This window comes from Ostrea edulis, chromosome 7 (assembly GCF_947568905.1).
Source record: "Ostrea edulis chromosome 7, xbOstEdul1.1, whole genome shotgun sequence".
NCBI lineage: Eukaryota > Metazoa > Mollusca > Bivalvia > Ostreida > Ostreidae > Ostrea > Ostrea edulis.
In genome coordinates, this window is record NC_079170.1 from 14,420,595 (window position 1) to 14,435,826 (window position 15,232).

The window sequence follows — 15,232 nt, forward strand, 5'->3', positions numbered from 1 at the left end:
TAATACATGCATGTCTTCAGGTTACCGAACAATAGCTAACCTAAAGATTGAGTCTGTTCTTTCAGTATCATAATCAAGCATACATGTATATATACCTCTTTCTAAAGTAGCTATTCCGTGGGGATCTGGGTTAGAATAGGTCGTCAGTACCCCTTGCTTGTCTTAAGATGCGACTAAATGGGGCAGGCCCTTGGATGAGACGCAAAAGCCCAAGTCCCGTGTCAAAGCAGGTATTGCACGATAAAGATCCCTTCCTCCTCAAAGGCTGTAAGCGCCGAGCAAAGGCCTAAATTCTGCATCACTGGCAATGGCGACGTCTCCATGTCAGTGAAAAATTCTCGAGAGGAACATTAAACAGTATAAAATCAATAACAAGCTGACAGAAAAGAAAACTGTCCAACAATCAGCATGACAGCAGATAGCACTGACACACTGCTTAGACCAGAACTTGACAAACTAGAAACACTGCAAGTTTAAACATAAACTTTATTGGACTCCTTATGTATTGTTAGTTAATACGTGTATTAGTGTAAAACATTGACTACATCATAATGTATGAGAGAGGAGAAAAACTTGTATCACATTTCTTACTAAAGCAAAACATCCACAAGTCTCAACATTATAGCCAATGCATAAATATCAAATACAGGGAAAACTCGAATGTAAAGTTAAACATATTTCTAAGTAAAATTCATGTTCAAAATACATTAAATTGTTAATTTTATTGTAGGTATTTTATAAATTTACATGTATTGCAACAACATTTACAAATGAAAAAGAGAATAACATTCACTCCTGAATAATCAATATATGGTTGAGTTCAGCCGGAGACTCAGAGGGGTATGCAGGGATATCTCGAGCTGATTAACAGTGTCTTCGTTATAATCTACATATTGTCTTTGCAGGCACAAAATCCCTGGCTGCATTAGCATAATCTGAGAATGTGCTGAATTAAAATTTTCAAACTGATCTTTATATTATAAATGAAATATGGATATTCACAAGTCTACGAAATTAATTTTGTGATACAGTGAAAACTGTCTAATCCGACAGGTGTGCAATCCCACTGATCATTCCGGCCCCTATTTCCATTCTCAATTTCATATTTGTAGTGTTTTTACAGTGTTTATTCTGATACACTTTCTTTTCAGACAAGACAAATTTGTTCTACAGTGCATGCCTGTTTAGACAGGTTTCACTGGATTTTAAATCCGATTCAAAATGTCAAAGTGTCCATGTGATTAAACAAGGCAGGGGAATATACATATTGTTAATTTGGACTGTTTATTCTCAGTTTCTGCTCACGGAGCCAAGTGTCTGTATTTATCAAATCATTCCTGAGGCTTCATATAAATTCAATGACAAATGTGTACAAATATACTTTTGAATTACAAAAGCAGACAGACAGTAACATGTAGTGACATAAATATGTTTAATACCTATTTGTTCCCAATTTTCAAAGTATGTATTAGCTGAGTCTGATTACAAGCATCATAACTGATACAATGCAATGGACCTTGACACTATGTATTTCACTATTTGTTCTTGTTTTCATTTACAGTAAATGCATTACTAAACCTGCAATACAACCACAAAATCTTAAGCACTAGAAGACGCAGGAATTCATGAAACATGGCCAAATTCAAGCAAAATACCTATCACAATACTTTCAGATATTTTACCAGAATTTTTTTTTAAATCAAAAACATATCAATCTACATATTGAAATAAATTTCTTCCACATGATTTCATACAATAAGTGAGATAGACAACGATGCTAGCATCTCGTCATGTAAGTTTTTAAAGGGTGTTTTGTTCCTTTACAATCTTTACCTCCTTTTGTCAAAAATACTCAATTACTATAAAAATATCTTAAAGTACACTTTCAAAGTGTATAACAAAAGTTTACATTTATAACAATGTGTGTATGATCAATAGCAAAATTCTGCAATGTTTCTAAATACATGCACAGGTTAAAAAAAAACACACACACAATACACATAGCTCTCTTTGGATACAGAAAATATAAAACATGGATTTCATTGATGGAAATTAATCAAAATACAGCTACTATCAAAAGATAAACAGTTATGACAGAGGAACAATTGAGCAATATAAAATGGGGGAGTGTTTGTCTTTATAGACCATCTTAATAAGCAAAATTCAACCTGACAAGTTTTGGGTGAACTGCATTGAATTCTGACTTTTTTTTTTTGGAGATGCTTCCATACTTCTACACCCTCTCTCCAGCATCTGTGTATGTATGCATTGTAAGAAAGATACTACATACTTTTTTAACTAATGCTTTGACTCAACTGCCTATCACAATTGCCTTTCAATGATAATACCCAGTTCACATCATGTTTATAAATGCAGTTAGAAGGGCTGATATTTACTTGCAGCAAGGTATAAATGGAAATACATACAATTACTTTGGAAAAATCAAGAAAGGCACACATTTTGTAGAAAAGTGTAAATATGAGTAATGTCTGCTTGGTCAATTTTCTACACTACAAAGTAAAAAATACGAAGAAAATCGTATATGAGCCATGATATATATAAAATTTATGTACACTTCCATTATTTCATCCACTGGCATGACGATTCTTGCAATGTTACACCACTAGTAGTCAATACTGATCTTCAGACAGGAAAGAAATGAAATTATTTACACCTCAGAGAATGTTATAAAAATTTGCCCTTCCTTCATATTATGAGATGGTCCCTTAATATATAGGCCCATAATTTTTCAAACACTGACATGATCCCTTGCAAAAACCCAGCACAACAGCACACACTCTATGTAACTCCAAACTGTACAGAAGAGACATTTACATACAGATCACAGGTCTTGTTCTTGGTGTCCGGGATTTCTGATGACACATCTCCGGATATTTCACATTCATCTCATAGAGTCCCAAACTCCTAATGATCTGCCTCTGTGCTTGTAAAAGAAAAGCCATTGAAGACTTTTTGATTCATTGTCTTCAGGAGTTCTTTGTCTGGTGGAGTGAGCTGCACTTTCTCCATCGTGAAGTCTTTGTCAAAATTTGATATGTCATGATCAGATTTCTGTAAAACATAAAGATTTTCACGTCACAGACAGGTATTAAATTTCAGCAATAGTAATTGTTTAAAACCTGTACTTCACATTCATTATAAAATAAACTTTAAAGCATTAAAGTTAAGACTTTTTGTGCAATTTGTTTAATAAATAGCAGTTTAAACATTTATAATAAACGGTTTTCAGACCATTGAAATGTGGCAAGAAAGCATTTTCTCCATTCCAGCTTAGAAGAAAAATGTTGGTTGCCATTTCTCACCCTAAAATTGCAGCATAGTAATGCACACTGACTGCAAAATAAACCTTTAGATATGGCAATAAACAATTGTTCACCTAAATGCACACTTGAATATATCTCATTATACATCTATTAGAATGATGCCTAAACATAGGATTACTTTTTGGCATCGGAAGAATGACATTTCCATTCTGTAGTGATAGTACAACTATTCAGCGGAACTATTTCCTGAAGCATAAATTTGGTATTCACCCCTCCAAAGGGGTATTACCCCTGAATGCAAATTTTAGCATCGAAATATGATTTTTGCCACATGACTTGTTAATCGTAATGAGTTTCCAAATACGTCAAATGCAGTAAAACGATTGATTGATCTAGAACTCATTAACACCATAAAGGATATCGAAGTTATTTTTGAAAGACATCATCAGTTTAATAAAACACTTGTCTATTGGCTGTGTGGGGGATAGCTCTTTTATCAAACCCTCAGCAGAAATTATCTCCCTCTAGTTTGATATAAGATCTATCTCCAACAGCCCATGGATAAACGTACAATATTCAACTGAAATATAATTGTAAAGGCATGGAATTTTATCTGGATGCCATATTGAAAGGCAAATAGTGTTCTTAAACTACAAGGAATTTCCACAACAAATATCAAAACTGCATCCATATAGTTTGTTATTTTTCCCAAAGAAAATCCTTGTAGTTTTTCAGAGAACAAAAATTGTGGTACAATCGACTGTGCAGCATCTAAAAAAAAATCTTTTGAAGCTAACATTAACGTAAAATTTACAAACTTACGATTTTGGGTTTGAAAGGTGGGTCTATCTGCTTCAATTCCATTCTATCCCAGTCTATATTTTTGTAGAATGCCTGGGATCTGATCGGACCAGCAGCACAGTCAGGCATGCCAAGCCTCTCTCTGGGGTTACGGATGAACAACTGTCAAAAGAAAGCATTTGCACTTAAAGACGAATTGATTCTGTAATAAACATATCGATCACTTTTTATTTATTAATAAAGTATACTTAATATAAAAGAGAAATTTAACAAATCAACATGTAATTACATATCTTCAAGTATATATTTATTGTGTAATTCTCATGGAAATATGTGTACATTATCAAATTCTGTCATCTGTAATTTCATCAAAGACTGCTTCAATTACGCGGTGTTATATTAAATTCAAAATCCAATAAGCATTATCATTATGTAAATATTGCATAGCAATACAAGCCCCCTACTGACCCAGTCAATTTGTTTGTGTAATATTCTGCATGAATAATCTTATGACAACAGCCAATGGATAATGAAAAAGTAAATATATGATTCTAAAATCAAATAAAAAAAATTTTTTTAAAAGTCTACAAATACATATTGCTTAGACCATGTACCATCTTTAAATTTCATTTATATCACTTTTACATTTTTTTTTATTATTATTTTTTACAAATACTAATATTCAAAACTTGTCAACAATCATCTGCCAATGAAGATGTCTCTATCATCGCATCAAACGATGCTTCACACACATTCCCAGGCTAAAGCTCTTAAGCTGTATTAGGAACAACCCTCACCTTCAATATTCTGAACAATGATAACCATCAAGATCAAAATTTTCAATTTTATTCCACCTATTTTTCTTTCACTTAGAGTGTCACCACAAAGAGTCTAGATCTCTTATATGTTTGAATAAAAAGTTAAAAAAAAATTATAATTGAATATTTTTAGATGAGCAGGCAGATATTATTCAATACCAGGAAATATAATTTTGATCTCTTGTAAATACAATGTAGATGCAGCACATCTGACAAACTAGATCAGAAAATGGTATGACCTAAATAACATAAATCTCATACAATAAAAAAAATAAAAAGAACTAGATGTGTAAGAATTAATTCAGCCAACCATGACACCAAGTTTTCCAAGTTTTGTTAAAAAAAGCTCAACTGTGATGAAAGTGAAACTTGAATCACACACAAAATTTAAGTTTCTTAAATTAAAACCTGATGAAACTAAATGTGTTGGCACAACATGAATGCTCTGCCTGCATTAAAGTCAAAACTAGGAAATCCGTCAAATTATAGCATTGAATGTTAAATCTGTAACTCATCAAAAAATCAGTTCAATATTTCAACTGGTAACAGTAATTTTTCTATGTTAAAGGGGCACAACTCCATCAATAATCAACAACCCAGAACAAAACTCCAACTTGAATATACACTTGCATACAAAAAATAATTTCAATATCTCAAGGCGATTAGAAAAAAAATCCAGAAAACTGGGTGTCACAGAGGGATGGACAACGGTAAAACTAAATGCCCCAACCTCTTTGTGGCGGGACATCAAAAGTTGTGACAGACAGACGAACAGAATGCAAATTAGTATTCATCTTCCAATCCACTAGAAGGGGACTAATTAACTTGATATGTGGTTTAGTCCAAGGTCACTAGTCTTTCTTTAAATTACTTATCTGGTATCAAAACATTATCATGCTATTGGCATGAGCATGTCAGTAAATTACACTCTAAGGATAATTCATTCTGAAGAAAATCTACTAAACTGAATACAGCATCTGAAAGCTGTGTTATTACCAAACTGAGCATTGAAGCTGCCTCCTTGGAAAGCCATCTTGGGTAGTGAGGGGTGTCATTCATGATAGAATGGAACAAGTCATCTTCATCGTCTCCATGGAAAGGGGATTGACCAATCATCATCTCATACAACAACACTCCATATGACCACCAATCAACCGACTGATTGTACTTCCAGCCTTTCAGAATCTAAAACGCACATAAATTTACCATTCATTAAAGCATCTGTATTTCACTAATCTTTATTGCCACAATTTTTCCTTGATGGATTTTAAGCCGTGATAAAATTTTGGCGAATGTTCCAATGGTTCATTGCAGGATACAAAAATTTACAGAAATAATATTTCCTCAAACATCAAAATAGATTAACGGTATCCAAACATCACAAGCAGTGCAGACTAAAATAATGTGTTATGAGAATTCATTGCACAATATTCGCTGCTAAACCTACCTCTGGAGCAATATAATCTGGAGTTCCACAAAATGTAGTTGCTTTTCTTTCATCAAACACATTCAGTTTACACATTCCAAAATCGGCAACCTTTATATGCCCCTCCCGATCCAATAGTACATTATCTAATTTTAGATCTCTGCAAGACAAAATGCATCGTTTAATATAGATCATCAATTCGGCTCTCACATTTGAAATTGCATGCAAATGCTTTTTTTCACAAAACAATCGACAACTTTACCTATACACAATTCCTCTTGTGTGTAAAAACTGCAATCCTAACAAGATTTCTGCACCATAGAATCTGGAAATAAAATATGACACTGTATCTCCATCAGCCTACAAGGTTGTATATCAGCAATGTTGTTAGGTCTTTACACCCCTCTGTAATGAATCTATATCTACATGTAAATACATTCCAGAAACGTATGTTATTCTTCATATTAATTGTTGTATCTTAATCCTGTCCCACACTTACTGAGCTCTAGCCATGTCAAACTTTCCAGAAAGCTGTATATGAAACATTAAATCTCCACCATTCAGGTACTCCATGACAAAGAAAAGGTGGCTCTGCAAAGAAGAAGCATTTCATATCAATCATAGTACACAGATTAATGTTTCTTCTGTCTTCAGTAAACATAAATTTTCAAAATACAAGGTTGGAGGTCATATTTCACATGCCTACATTTTTCAGAAGAGTGAAGTCTAAAGTTATAACAAGGTTGAATACATTCCCTGCAAAAATTCCATCCATTAACATAAACACTAGCGTCCAGTGTTCAGAGCTTAGAATTCTACCTAATCAGGTTCACGGCACCGACAACCATTCAATGTTACTAGCCCTGTACCAAATTTGTCAGTCTATCCGGTGACCCAAGATGAATGGTAATGTATTACATAACCTTTACTATCAAAAGATGTTAAAATGCAAGTTTTTATAATTGATTAAGATCAATAACCTTTACTATCAAAAGATGTTAAAATGCAAGTTTTTATAATTGATTAAGATCAATTCCAAATATTCAGAAACATTAGGTAGTGATATATCAGAGTCCTAATCAGAAATCTGAGTCCTCCTCCTCCATTTCTTTCTCTAAATTTCATACAATAACATCCGACTTTTCATCTAAAACATCCTCAAGTACAAGGGGGACATCTTGTGATGAAGGCCTACTAACTCTCTATAAAACAAATTTCTACTAAAATTATGAATTTTATGTTTCAACCTGTCTATTATGAGTGAATGCATAGTTTTGGTTTTGTCATAAACAAAACATGATTTTGTTTTTACTGGCAAAACGGACATCCTATGTTTTAAATTTATCAATCCTCCCAGGCTCACAGACAGGCATCGTCTGATGAAAAATGACCAACTTTGTGGAGACCATCCTAATGTATAATTATGTGATATCATTGCACACCCAATATATCCAATCTGAATTACTTTGTAGAGTTCAGTTAACATACTTTCATCTCAAAGCCAACACTTTTCTACCATTGCACACCCTATCAATTCAAAACTGTAAAGTATGCATTGTGAACACTTACTGGAGTGGTGAAAGTGCTGTGTAGGTGAGTGAGGTATGCGTGTTGACAGCCCAGTGCCAACACTTGTTTTTCTATCATTGTGCACTCTACATCATCGTCTTCTAAAACTACGTCCTTCTTCAGAACCTTAACGGCGTAATACTTTCCACGACCTTTCAATTCTGCTAACATAACCTTCAAAAAAAAAAAATTCCATCAGAATCAGAAATTTCATATACAACTAATTAATTGTAATTCATGTGCACTGAATGAAAATACATCGACACCATTTTTTCTTTTACATTAAAACAAGCCCACAAAAGTCGTTTTCTAAATCTTTTAAGTGTGCTATAAACACAATCAATTAAGATTATTATTATACTAATTTATCAGGTAGAAAGAAATATTGAAAAGAAAAGTTAAGTTCAAACATTACATACATATTCCAAACATTAATTTCAGATACAAATTATAACAACACAATTTATACATCAAGGTAATAATATACTTCAACAATTTGTCTTAAAAAGTAATTAATCAAATACTCCTCCATCACTTAATATTCATTCTAAAACCTAATCCCTACAATACAGTATACATGTACTTACACAGGTAAACACGACGGGGGGTGGGGGTGGGGGCGGAGGCGGGGGTGTAAATAGAACATAAATACAAACAAACTATAATGGTACATGTAGCGTGAAGAGTCCCGATACACTGGTTACTTTGAAGATTTTAGAACATATTTTATGAAAAATTATCATAAGGAATGTTTAAATAGTTGAAACTATTAGATTTAAAAAGAATGAAAAGAAGGAGTTGTGTGTACAAGTAGATTAGGCATATTTATTTCTTAAAGTACAAAACAAAGATGTAATCAAACACAGCATGAACTCATAGTTCTACAGTGTGTATATAATTTAATCCCATCCATGCAATCTATGTAAATAATAAAAATTTTAACATTAATGATATCTTTTGTATAAAAAACATAGAACTCCATTAGTACATTCACAGTTTATTAAGTTAGAAATGCAGTTTCTTAAGTTTGAATTTCAAAGCACAAAGCCATTTCTTAACCAACCTTAAAAAAATAAAAATAAAATAGACATAATTTTTACGTTGTCCCAAGATGCTGTGATTTGTCATCACACTGTATAAATTCTGGTAACATAATAAACCAGCCTGCATATTCGATGTTGATTAAGATAATCACCCTACAATCAGCAGTTGACCCTGGAATGCACCAGGCCATCGGTGTTTAAATTTCCTGGACTGTTAGGGGATTAGTGAAGCTTGATTAATCTCCCTTTGACAGATCTACCAGGGTCAATACAGGTGAATACCTCCTATCAAAGCCCTTGATACACGACTATGCAGTGTTCATTAAAAGATTGCACTTGATTAATCTGTACATCAACAGACGGCTGGGATATCAAACATAATTTTAACTCCATTGATAATTTTGTCACATTATCAAGCTCCCCATTGTGTACTGAAGAGTGTAATTCTAAAAATAAAACTAGAACAAGGTAAAGAGTTGTCAATAAAAATGATGAATATGTTAGGGAGTGGATGTTAAGCAAGAGTACCGAAAACAGTACATTATACACCCATGAAAAGCTTATATAGGGAGTTTTTCTTAAGACATGGTTTGTAGAAACTGTGCTTCGGGTAGTATCAGCCATCATCAGGCTGTGACATACTTTCTCTACACCGTACTGTGACAGGAGGTAAATAGACAAACCAAGAGTTTAGTGTGTAAAACATTTCCCTTAATTTGACCAAGTTCAACAACTAGTAAATATACTAAACATCAAAGAAAATCAAAAATTGTTGAGAATTGATAAAAACCCTTGCACTATGCACATCTAGTTATTTACAAATGCCCTAGTTTCAAAACTGTTCAAAGGACACAGCAGGTCATTTACTTCATTTCCTCAAAACAGACCAAGTTCAACAATCTGTATAATTTTCTAAAAAAAAAAATTTTTTTTAAGAAATCAAATTTCCTGCGACATGCATATCTTCAATCCCCATACAAACACTCTGTAGAATAAGAAGGTCCTCACTTGAAAAAAATTGTGGAAGGATGTTTACGGACAAATCATGTACTCTCCATAGATATTAAATTTCAAATAAAGGGGCAAAACTCCTGCAAGACAGATCGAAATGGATCAAAATTGCATCGTATGCTAGAGTGACCCACAAAGAAGCTACATAGCAAGTTTCAGCTTGATATGTGACAGAGTAATGAAGATAGAAACAGAACCCTGAATGGACGGACAGATGTACCGACATCGCTGTACCATAATATGCCCCATCTAAAGACAGAGACGTATAAAAAATTAAATGGTGGGGACAAATGCAGAAATGCAAAGTTCATTTAAAAATATGCATCCAGCACAAGAAATAAAGAAAATAAAAGGATAAGAATATTAATGGACATTGAAGAGATAGGCCGTTAATATATTCAAATAAAACAAGGAAATGGAAGAAAGAAAAATTCACATCTTATTACCTTACTACAGAGAGTATACAGTATCGATATGATTTAGAATTCTCTGGCAATTTTCATTATGTTGACGCCAGTATTACAAGTGTGCAAAATTAACAGTAGACCAATAGACAAAGTTGATAGAATTTGTCCAGTCTGTAGTTAGATGAATATTTTAAAACCAGTTTGTAGAATGAATTGATCCCGTCTTTAGACAGTTACACATTTTTTGACAGTTTGTAGTTCAATTATCATTAGCCTCCATTACTTCTATGGATTAAGCTTTCAAATATATCACCAAAGCATGAACAGTGTTTTCTCACATTATCACCAGTGTGAGATCGACTTTACCCGTGTGAGACAGCCATGTGAGATTTTTCTGTCTCACACTGCTGCGACGTCATTTGATTGTGACGTCAGATATTTTCTATGATTTACGTTACACAGTGAAGATTTATGTTACTCGGTGAAGTAAAAATATTTTGCACTGTTTTCTTTAAATTTTAATGTAGTATTGCTTTCTGGTGGACAACCTTGGGTTTTTTAGTTTACACTGTAATTGCACTTGCATTGTAAACCATTTTCAGGTATGCTCTTTCTGCCTATCTAATTAGTTTTTGCATCGAAATTCAAATGAGGATTTTGATAATTTTGAATTTTCTCAAAGCTCCTAAATTTATGCACTAAACTGTAGATAAATTGGGAGAAAAATAATCCTATATTATCTACTCGTGTGGGATAGGGAAATTCCACCTTTGGAACAAGATTCGCTGTCTAGGACTCGGCAAAGCCTCGTCCTAGACTGCGAATCTTGTCCCCTCGGTGGAATTTCCCTATTCCACACTCGTACTAATGAAGGATTCTATTAGCATCTTATTGTGAATAATTGAGAAACGTAATAACAGGATGTTACTGTAGTAGTATTTAACCCTTAAAAAGACAAATTAATTTCTAAAAATTCTGTCATAGCTTTGAACAACCATAGTGTAAATGTCTTTCATATATATGTGCCATCTAAGTGTAATTATATATTTTTTTTTAAATTTTACCTTTCCGAAGCTTCCTTTGCCGAGAACCTTGAGAAAAGTGAAATCGGTGGGAGAAAACTTTCTCCTTGGAGCTGCTGGTGGCTTGCTGCCAGGGGGCTCGAGAGGGGGTCCATTTTTATCCCAGATTTGTTCATATCCTTGAGCCTCATCATCAGAGCTACTATCTTCTTGATTGTTCTTTAAAAAAAAAGGAAGAGATAATCATTAAAAAAAAATTATGATTCAATATATTCAACTTCCTCCATAAAAACAACAACACACATTTATATTCTGTATAACATACAAAGCATGTATCACTGAAATCTAATGACAGTCATTTGTGCAATACCATAGATTTATTGGGAATTATCACGTTGTTCTGTAAGTGGAAGAGTATTTGAAATTCTGGGAATATTGCTCTTGGGGGGTAGATAAATCAACTTATACCAGCATTAACTTCATAAACATCAGGAACAGTTTATTTTATGAAATTTTATGAATAATCAACAAGTCACAAAAATCTGATGTTATGCCAGTTTGAAATCTTGGTTTTACGTCTGTTCCCAATTCCCAAACAAAAAACAGTAACACATAATAGATGGACTCTGCCAACTCTTCTTCAGTCTTAAATCTCATATACATAACACACTTTGAATATTTGTACATTCTAGTCAGCCTACTTTGAATATTCATACTTTGGTCTATAAATCCCCATCAAATCAGCTTCTTTATTTTATCGTTCTGATTTGATCTGAAATAGGTAACTCTACTGGTATTAGCCTCACCCTTACCGAAGTTGTGCCTTGCTTTCGTTGACTAACGGAGGGAGCTTTCCTGACTTGTGACAGAACTTCTGCTAACATCTTTTGATTAACACCACATAAGTTAGGCATGAATTTCTCACATTTTTTGTGACAATTTGTTCCACACACTGAAATAGAAACAAAATGAACCAACATTAATGCTATGCAAGGACTACAAAAATTTTCTGGAAAATTTGACATTGAACAATTTATATCATTTCAACACCTTTATTCACATACTACTAATCTGAGATGAGAATAATGATTCTGAGTCAAAACATTTTGTTTCACAGCCTGTATATGACAGACAGTTTTGTCTGCCCTGAATTACAGGTACGCTAATTTCATGGTTGTGTACAGACTTGTTTCATACCTTCACATTTGAGCCCCTGTCTGAACAATCCATACAGCAAGGTACCACAGTGATCACAGAAGGTCGGTGACATATAATTGTTAACCTTAAATCTGTGGGGAACATTGATGTTGAATCTTTCTGACATCAGCTGAAATAAAAGAAAATATAAAAATGACTTATCACAATTATACATCAGTTATGAATACTGCAATATTGTAATATCAACTTTTATCAAACATGCCCAATAGTAATTTTGTTATTGTCTGCAACTAATTCTGATAATCATGTGACATTCGCAGAATAGTTGTACATAAAACAATTAAGTATCTACAGTCTTAAAGGTGAAACTGCATCAGCTATCTGTCCAAATCTTTTTTTTTTTCTTTCTTTTTTTGTTTGTTTTTTTTTTTTGTGTGTATTTTACAATACTATAAACCAGCTTTCGCGTGTCTGGTTGTGCTGTTGTCATTCCTCACCCTCGAAAACTTAAATTACTAAAAATTAGAAGTAATCCATTTTGATAAGGGTATTGTTGACTACCAAAGTCAATCTTTTTTTTTTTTCTACCGAGAATGAAATACAAAATATGTAGGGTTTGCAGACTTTCTTCTATGCAAAATTTGTTGCACACAACAATACTAGCACCACTTCCTGCAGATATTTGTTGTCTCCCTTGTAAAGATCACCTGACCAAATACCACGTCACCAGTGGTGATTTGATTCCTGTGTATATGTTGGTTTACAGTAGGAAGAATATTTGGTCTTTCAAAATTGAGAACACCAATACAAGTAAAGTACAAACAATACATTATAGTAAAACTAAAACTCTCTCTCTCTCTCTCTCTCTCTCTCTCTCTCTCTCTCTGTCTCTCTTTCTCCCTCTCCCTGACCTTGGTTTCTCTGCTGTCCTTGGCACTGCCTGGACACTGTCCAAGAATCTTCTCATGGCATTTCTTATGGACTGCACAGTTACAGACTGAAATAACACAGAAAAAGTTAACATCAAATCTAGCATAATCTTCTTTCTACTACTCAGTAAAGGTCAACAGGTCATGTCAATTAACATCAAATCTAGCATCATCTTCTTTCTACTCCTCAGTAAAGGTCAACAGGTCATGTCAATTAACATCAAATCTAGCATCATCTTCTTTCTACTACTCAGTAAAGGTCAACAGGTCATGTCAATTAACATCAAATCTAGCATCATCTTCTTTCTACTCCTCAGTAAAGGTCAACAGGTCATGTCAATTAACATCAAATCTAGCATCATATTCTTTCTACTCCTCAGTAAAGGTCAACAGGTCATGTCAATTAACATCAAATCTAGCATCATCTTCTTTCTACTACTCAGTAAAGGTCAACAGGTCATGTCAATTAACATCAAATCTAGCATCATCTTCTTTCTACTCCTCAGTACAGGACTATAAGTCATGTCAATCTCCCAAGCATGTAGGTATGCTTATTACTAGGGTCAAACATGGGCACAATCATATTTCATTCTTTAATAAGCAATTAAAAGAATGTACACTATATCAATTTCATTTCTTTTCATATCTTTATAACATTATTACATTTATCAAACCATTTCTTGACATCTCTTTGTAACATTATCACATGTATCAAATCATTTATTTTCACTCAAATAGAGATTAAAATTTGTATTTACTTACTTTTACATATATAGCCTTGTTTGTTGAGTCCCCTGAAAAGAATTTAAAACAAGATATATTTTAGACATACATTGTCCCCATTGTGTGGCAATACTGAAATGGTCCAACTTTAAATTTAGAATGTCTACAATGATAGTGAAAACTCGCGGATACCAGAGTACCAAGCTTGATATATCTATCAAGCATGTTTCCCCAAGATATCAAATAAATAATGTTTCTTTTATATCCCAAGTAGTTTGACCCATAAACTTACGATCTCAAAACCAATGGTAGTATCTTCTTAGATAGCATCAGTGTACACAGTTTGAAGTCTTTTCGGCATTGGGTTCTCGAAATATTGAGCGGACAATAGTTTATTGTATTTGGAGTAGTTTGACCTTGATTTTCGTCCTTGTAATCTGAGAAACAATAGGGGTCATCTACTCTTTAAGGGTACCACAGTACCAAGTTCGATGCCAATCAGATAAAGGGTTCTTAAGATATTGAGTGGACAATATTTTCTTATGTTCAGGGTAGTCTGACCTCTGACCTTTAACCTTGTGACACCAAAGTTAGCAGGAGTCATCTACTCTTTAGGGGTTACCTGTATACCAGTTTGATATTTGTCAAGCAAAGGCTTCGTAAGATATTGAGTGGACAACACTTTGTCTACTGACCAACCAATTGACATGTGCAGCCAATATGTACCCTATTTTTGAAAGGGAGGATCACTACTTCAAGAAAATATTTCATATAAAGGCATGTGCTACAAATTTATTCCATTGCTGCCTAAATATATATACTTACCATAAAAATTCATTACAGAATGAACAATAAGTTGGCTGTCGAAAAAATTTGGCAATGAACTGGTGGCCTTTGACCTCATGAACTTTCTGCTGTTTAATGGCACCTCTCCTTCTTGTGATTCCTCCTCCTTTTTCAGAATCTGACTGTGGAATTTGTTCTGAAAAAGAAATCAACAAGAATAACAAACCACACAGAGAGCTTGCAGTCATGTACTCA

The 15,232-nt window shown here is 33.6% G+C and overlaps 1 protein-coding gene across 10 annotated transcripts in view; it reads right to left on the bottom strand.

The window, feature by feature from the left end:
• Positions 1-472: 472 nt before the first annotated feature.
• Positions 473-15,232, bottom strand: part of LOC125657253 (protein kinase C delta type-like) — a 58,384-nt gene continuing 43,624 nt past the window's right edge. For all 10 annotated transcript variants that reach the window (XM_048887947.2, XM_048887942.2, XM_048887944.2 and 7 more), the window contains 13 exons: positions 15,017-15,173; positions 14,231-14,262; positions 13,451-13,536; positions 12,579-12,708; positions 12,194-12,333; positions 11,424-11,600; positions 7,899-8,072; positions 6,829-6,920; positions 6,592-6,654; positions 6,351-6,489; positions 5,900-6,088; positions 4,107-4,247; positions 473-3,072 (listed from right to left, as the gene is read on the bottom strand). In XM_048887947.2, coding sequence (XP_048743904.1) covers positions 2,926-3,072; positions 4,107-4,247; positions 5,900-6,088; positions 6,351-6,489; positions 6,592-6,654; positions 6,829-6,920; positions 7,899-8,072; positions 11,424-11,600; positions 12,194-12,333; positions 12,579-12,708; positions 13,451-13,536; positions 14,231-14,262; positions 15,017-15,173 — 1,667 coding nt within the window. In that variant the 3' untranslated portion in view covers positions 473-2,925. The remainder of the gene's footprint in view (positions 3,073-4,106; positions 4,248-5,899; positions 6,089-6,350; positions 6,490-6,591; positions 6,655-6,828; positions 6,921-7,898; positions 8,073-11,423; positions 11,601-12,193; positions 12,334-12,578; positions 12,709-13,450; positions 13,537-14,230; positions 14,263-15,016; positions 15,174-15,232) is intronic.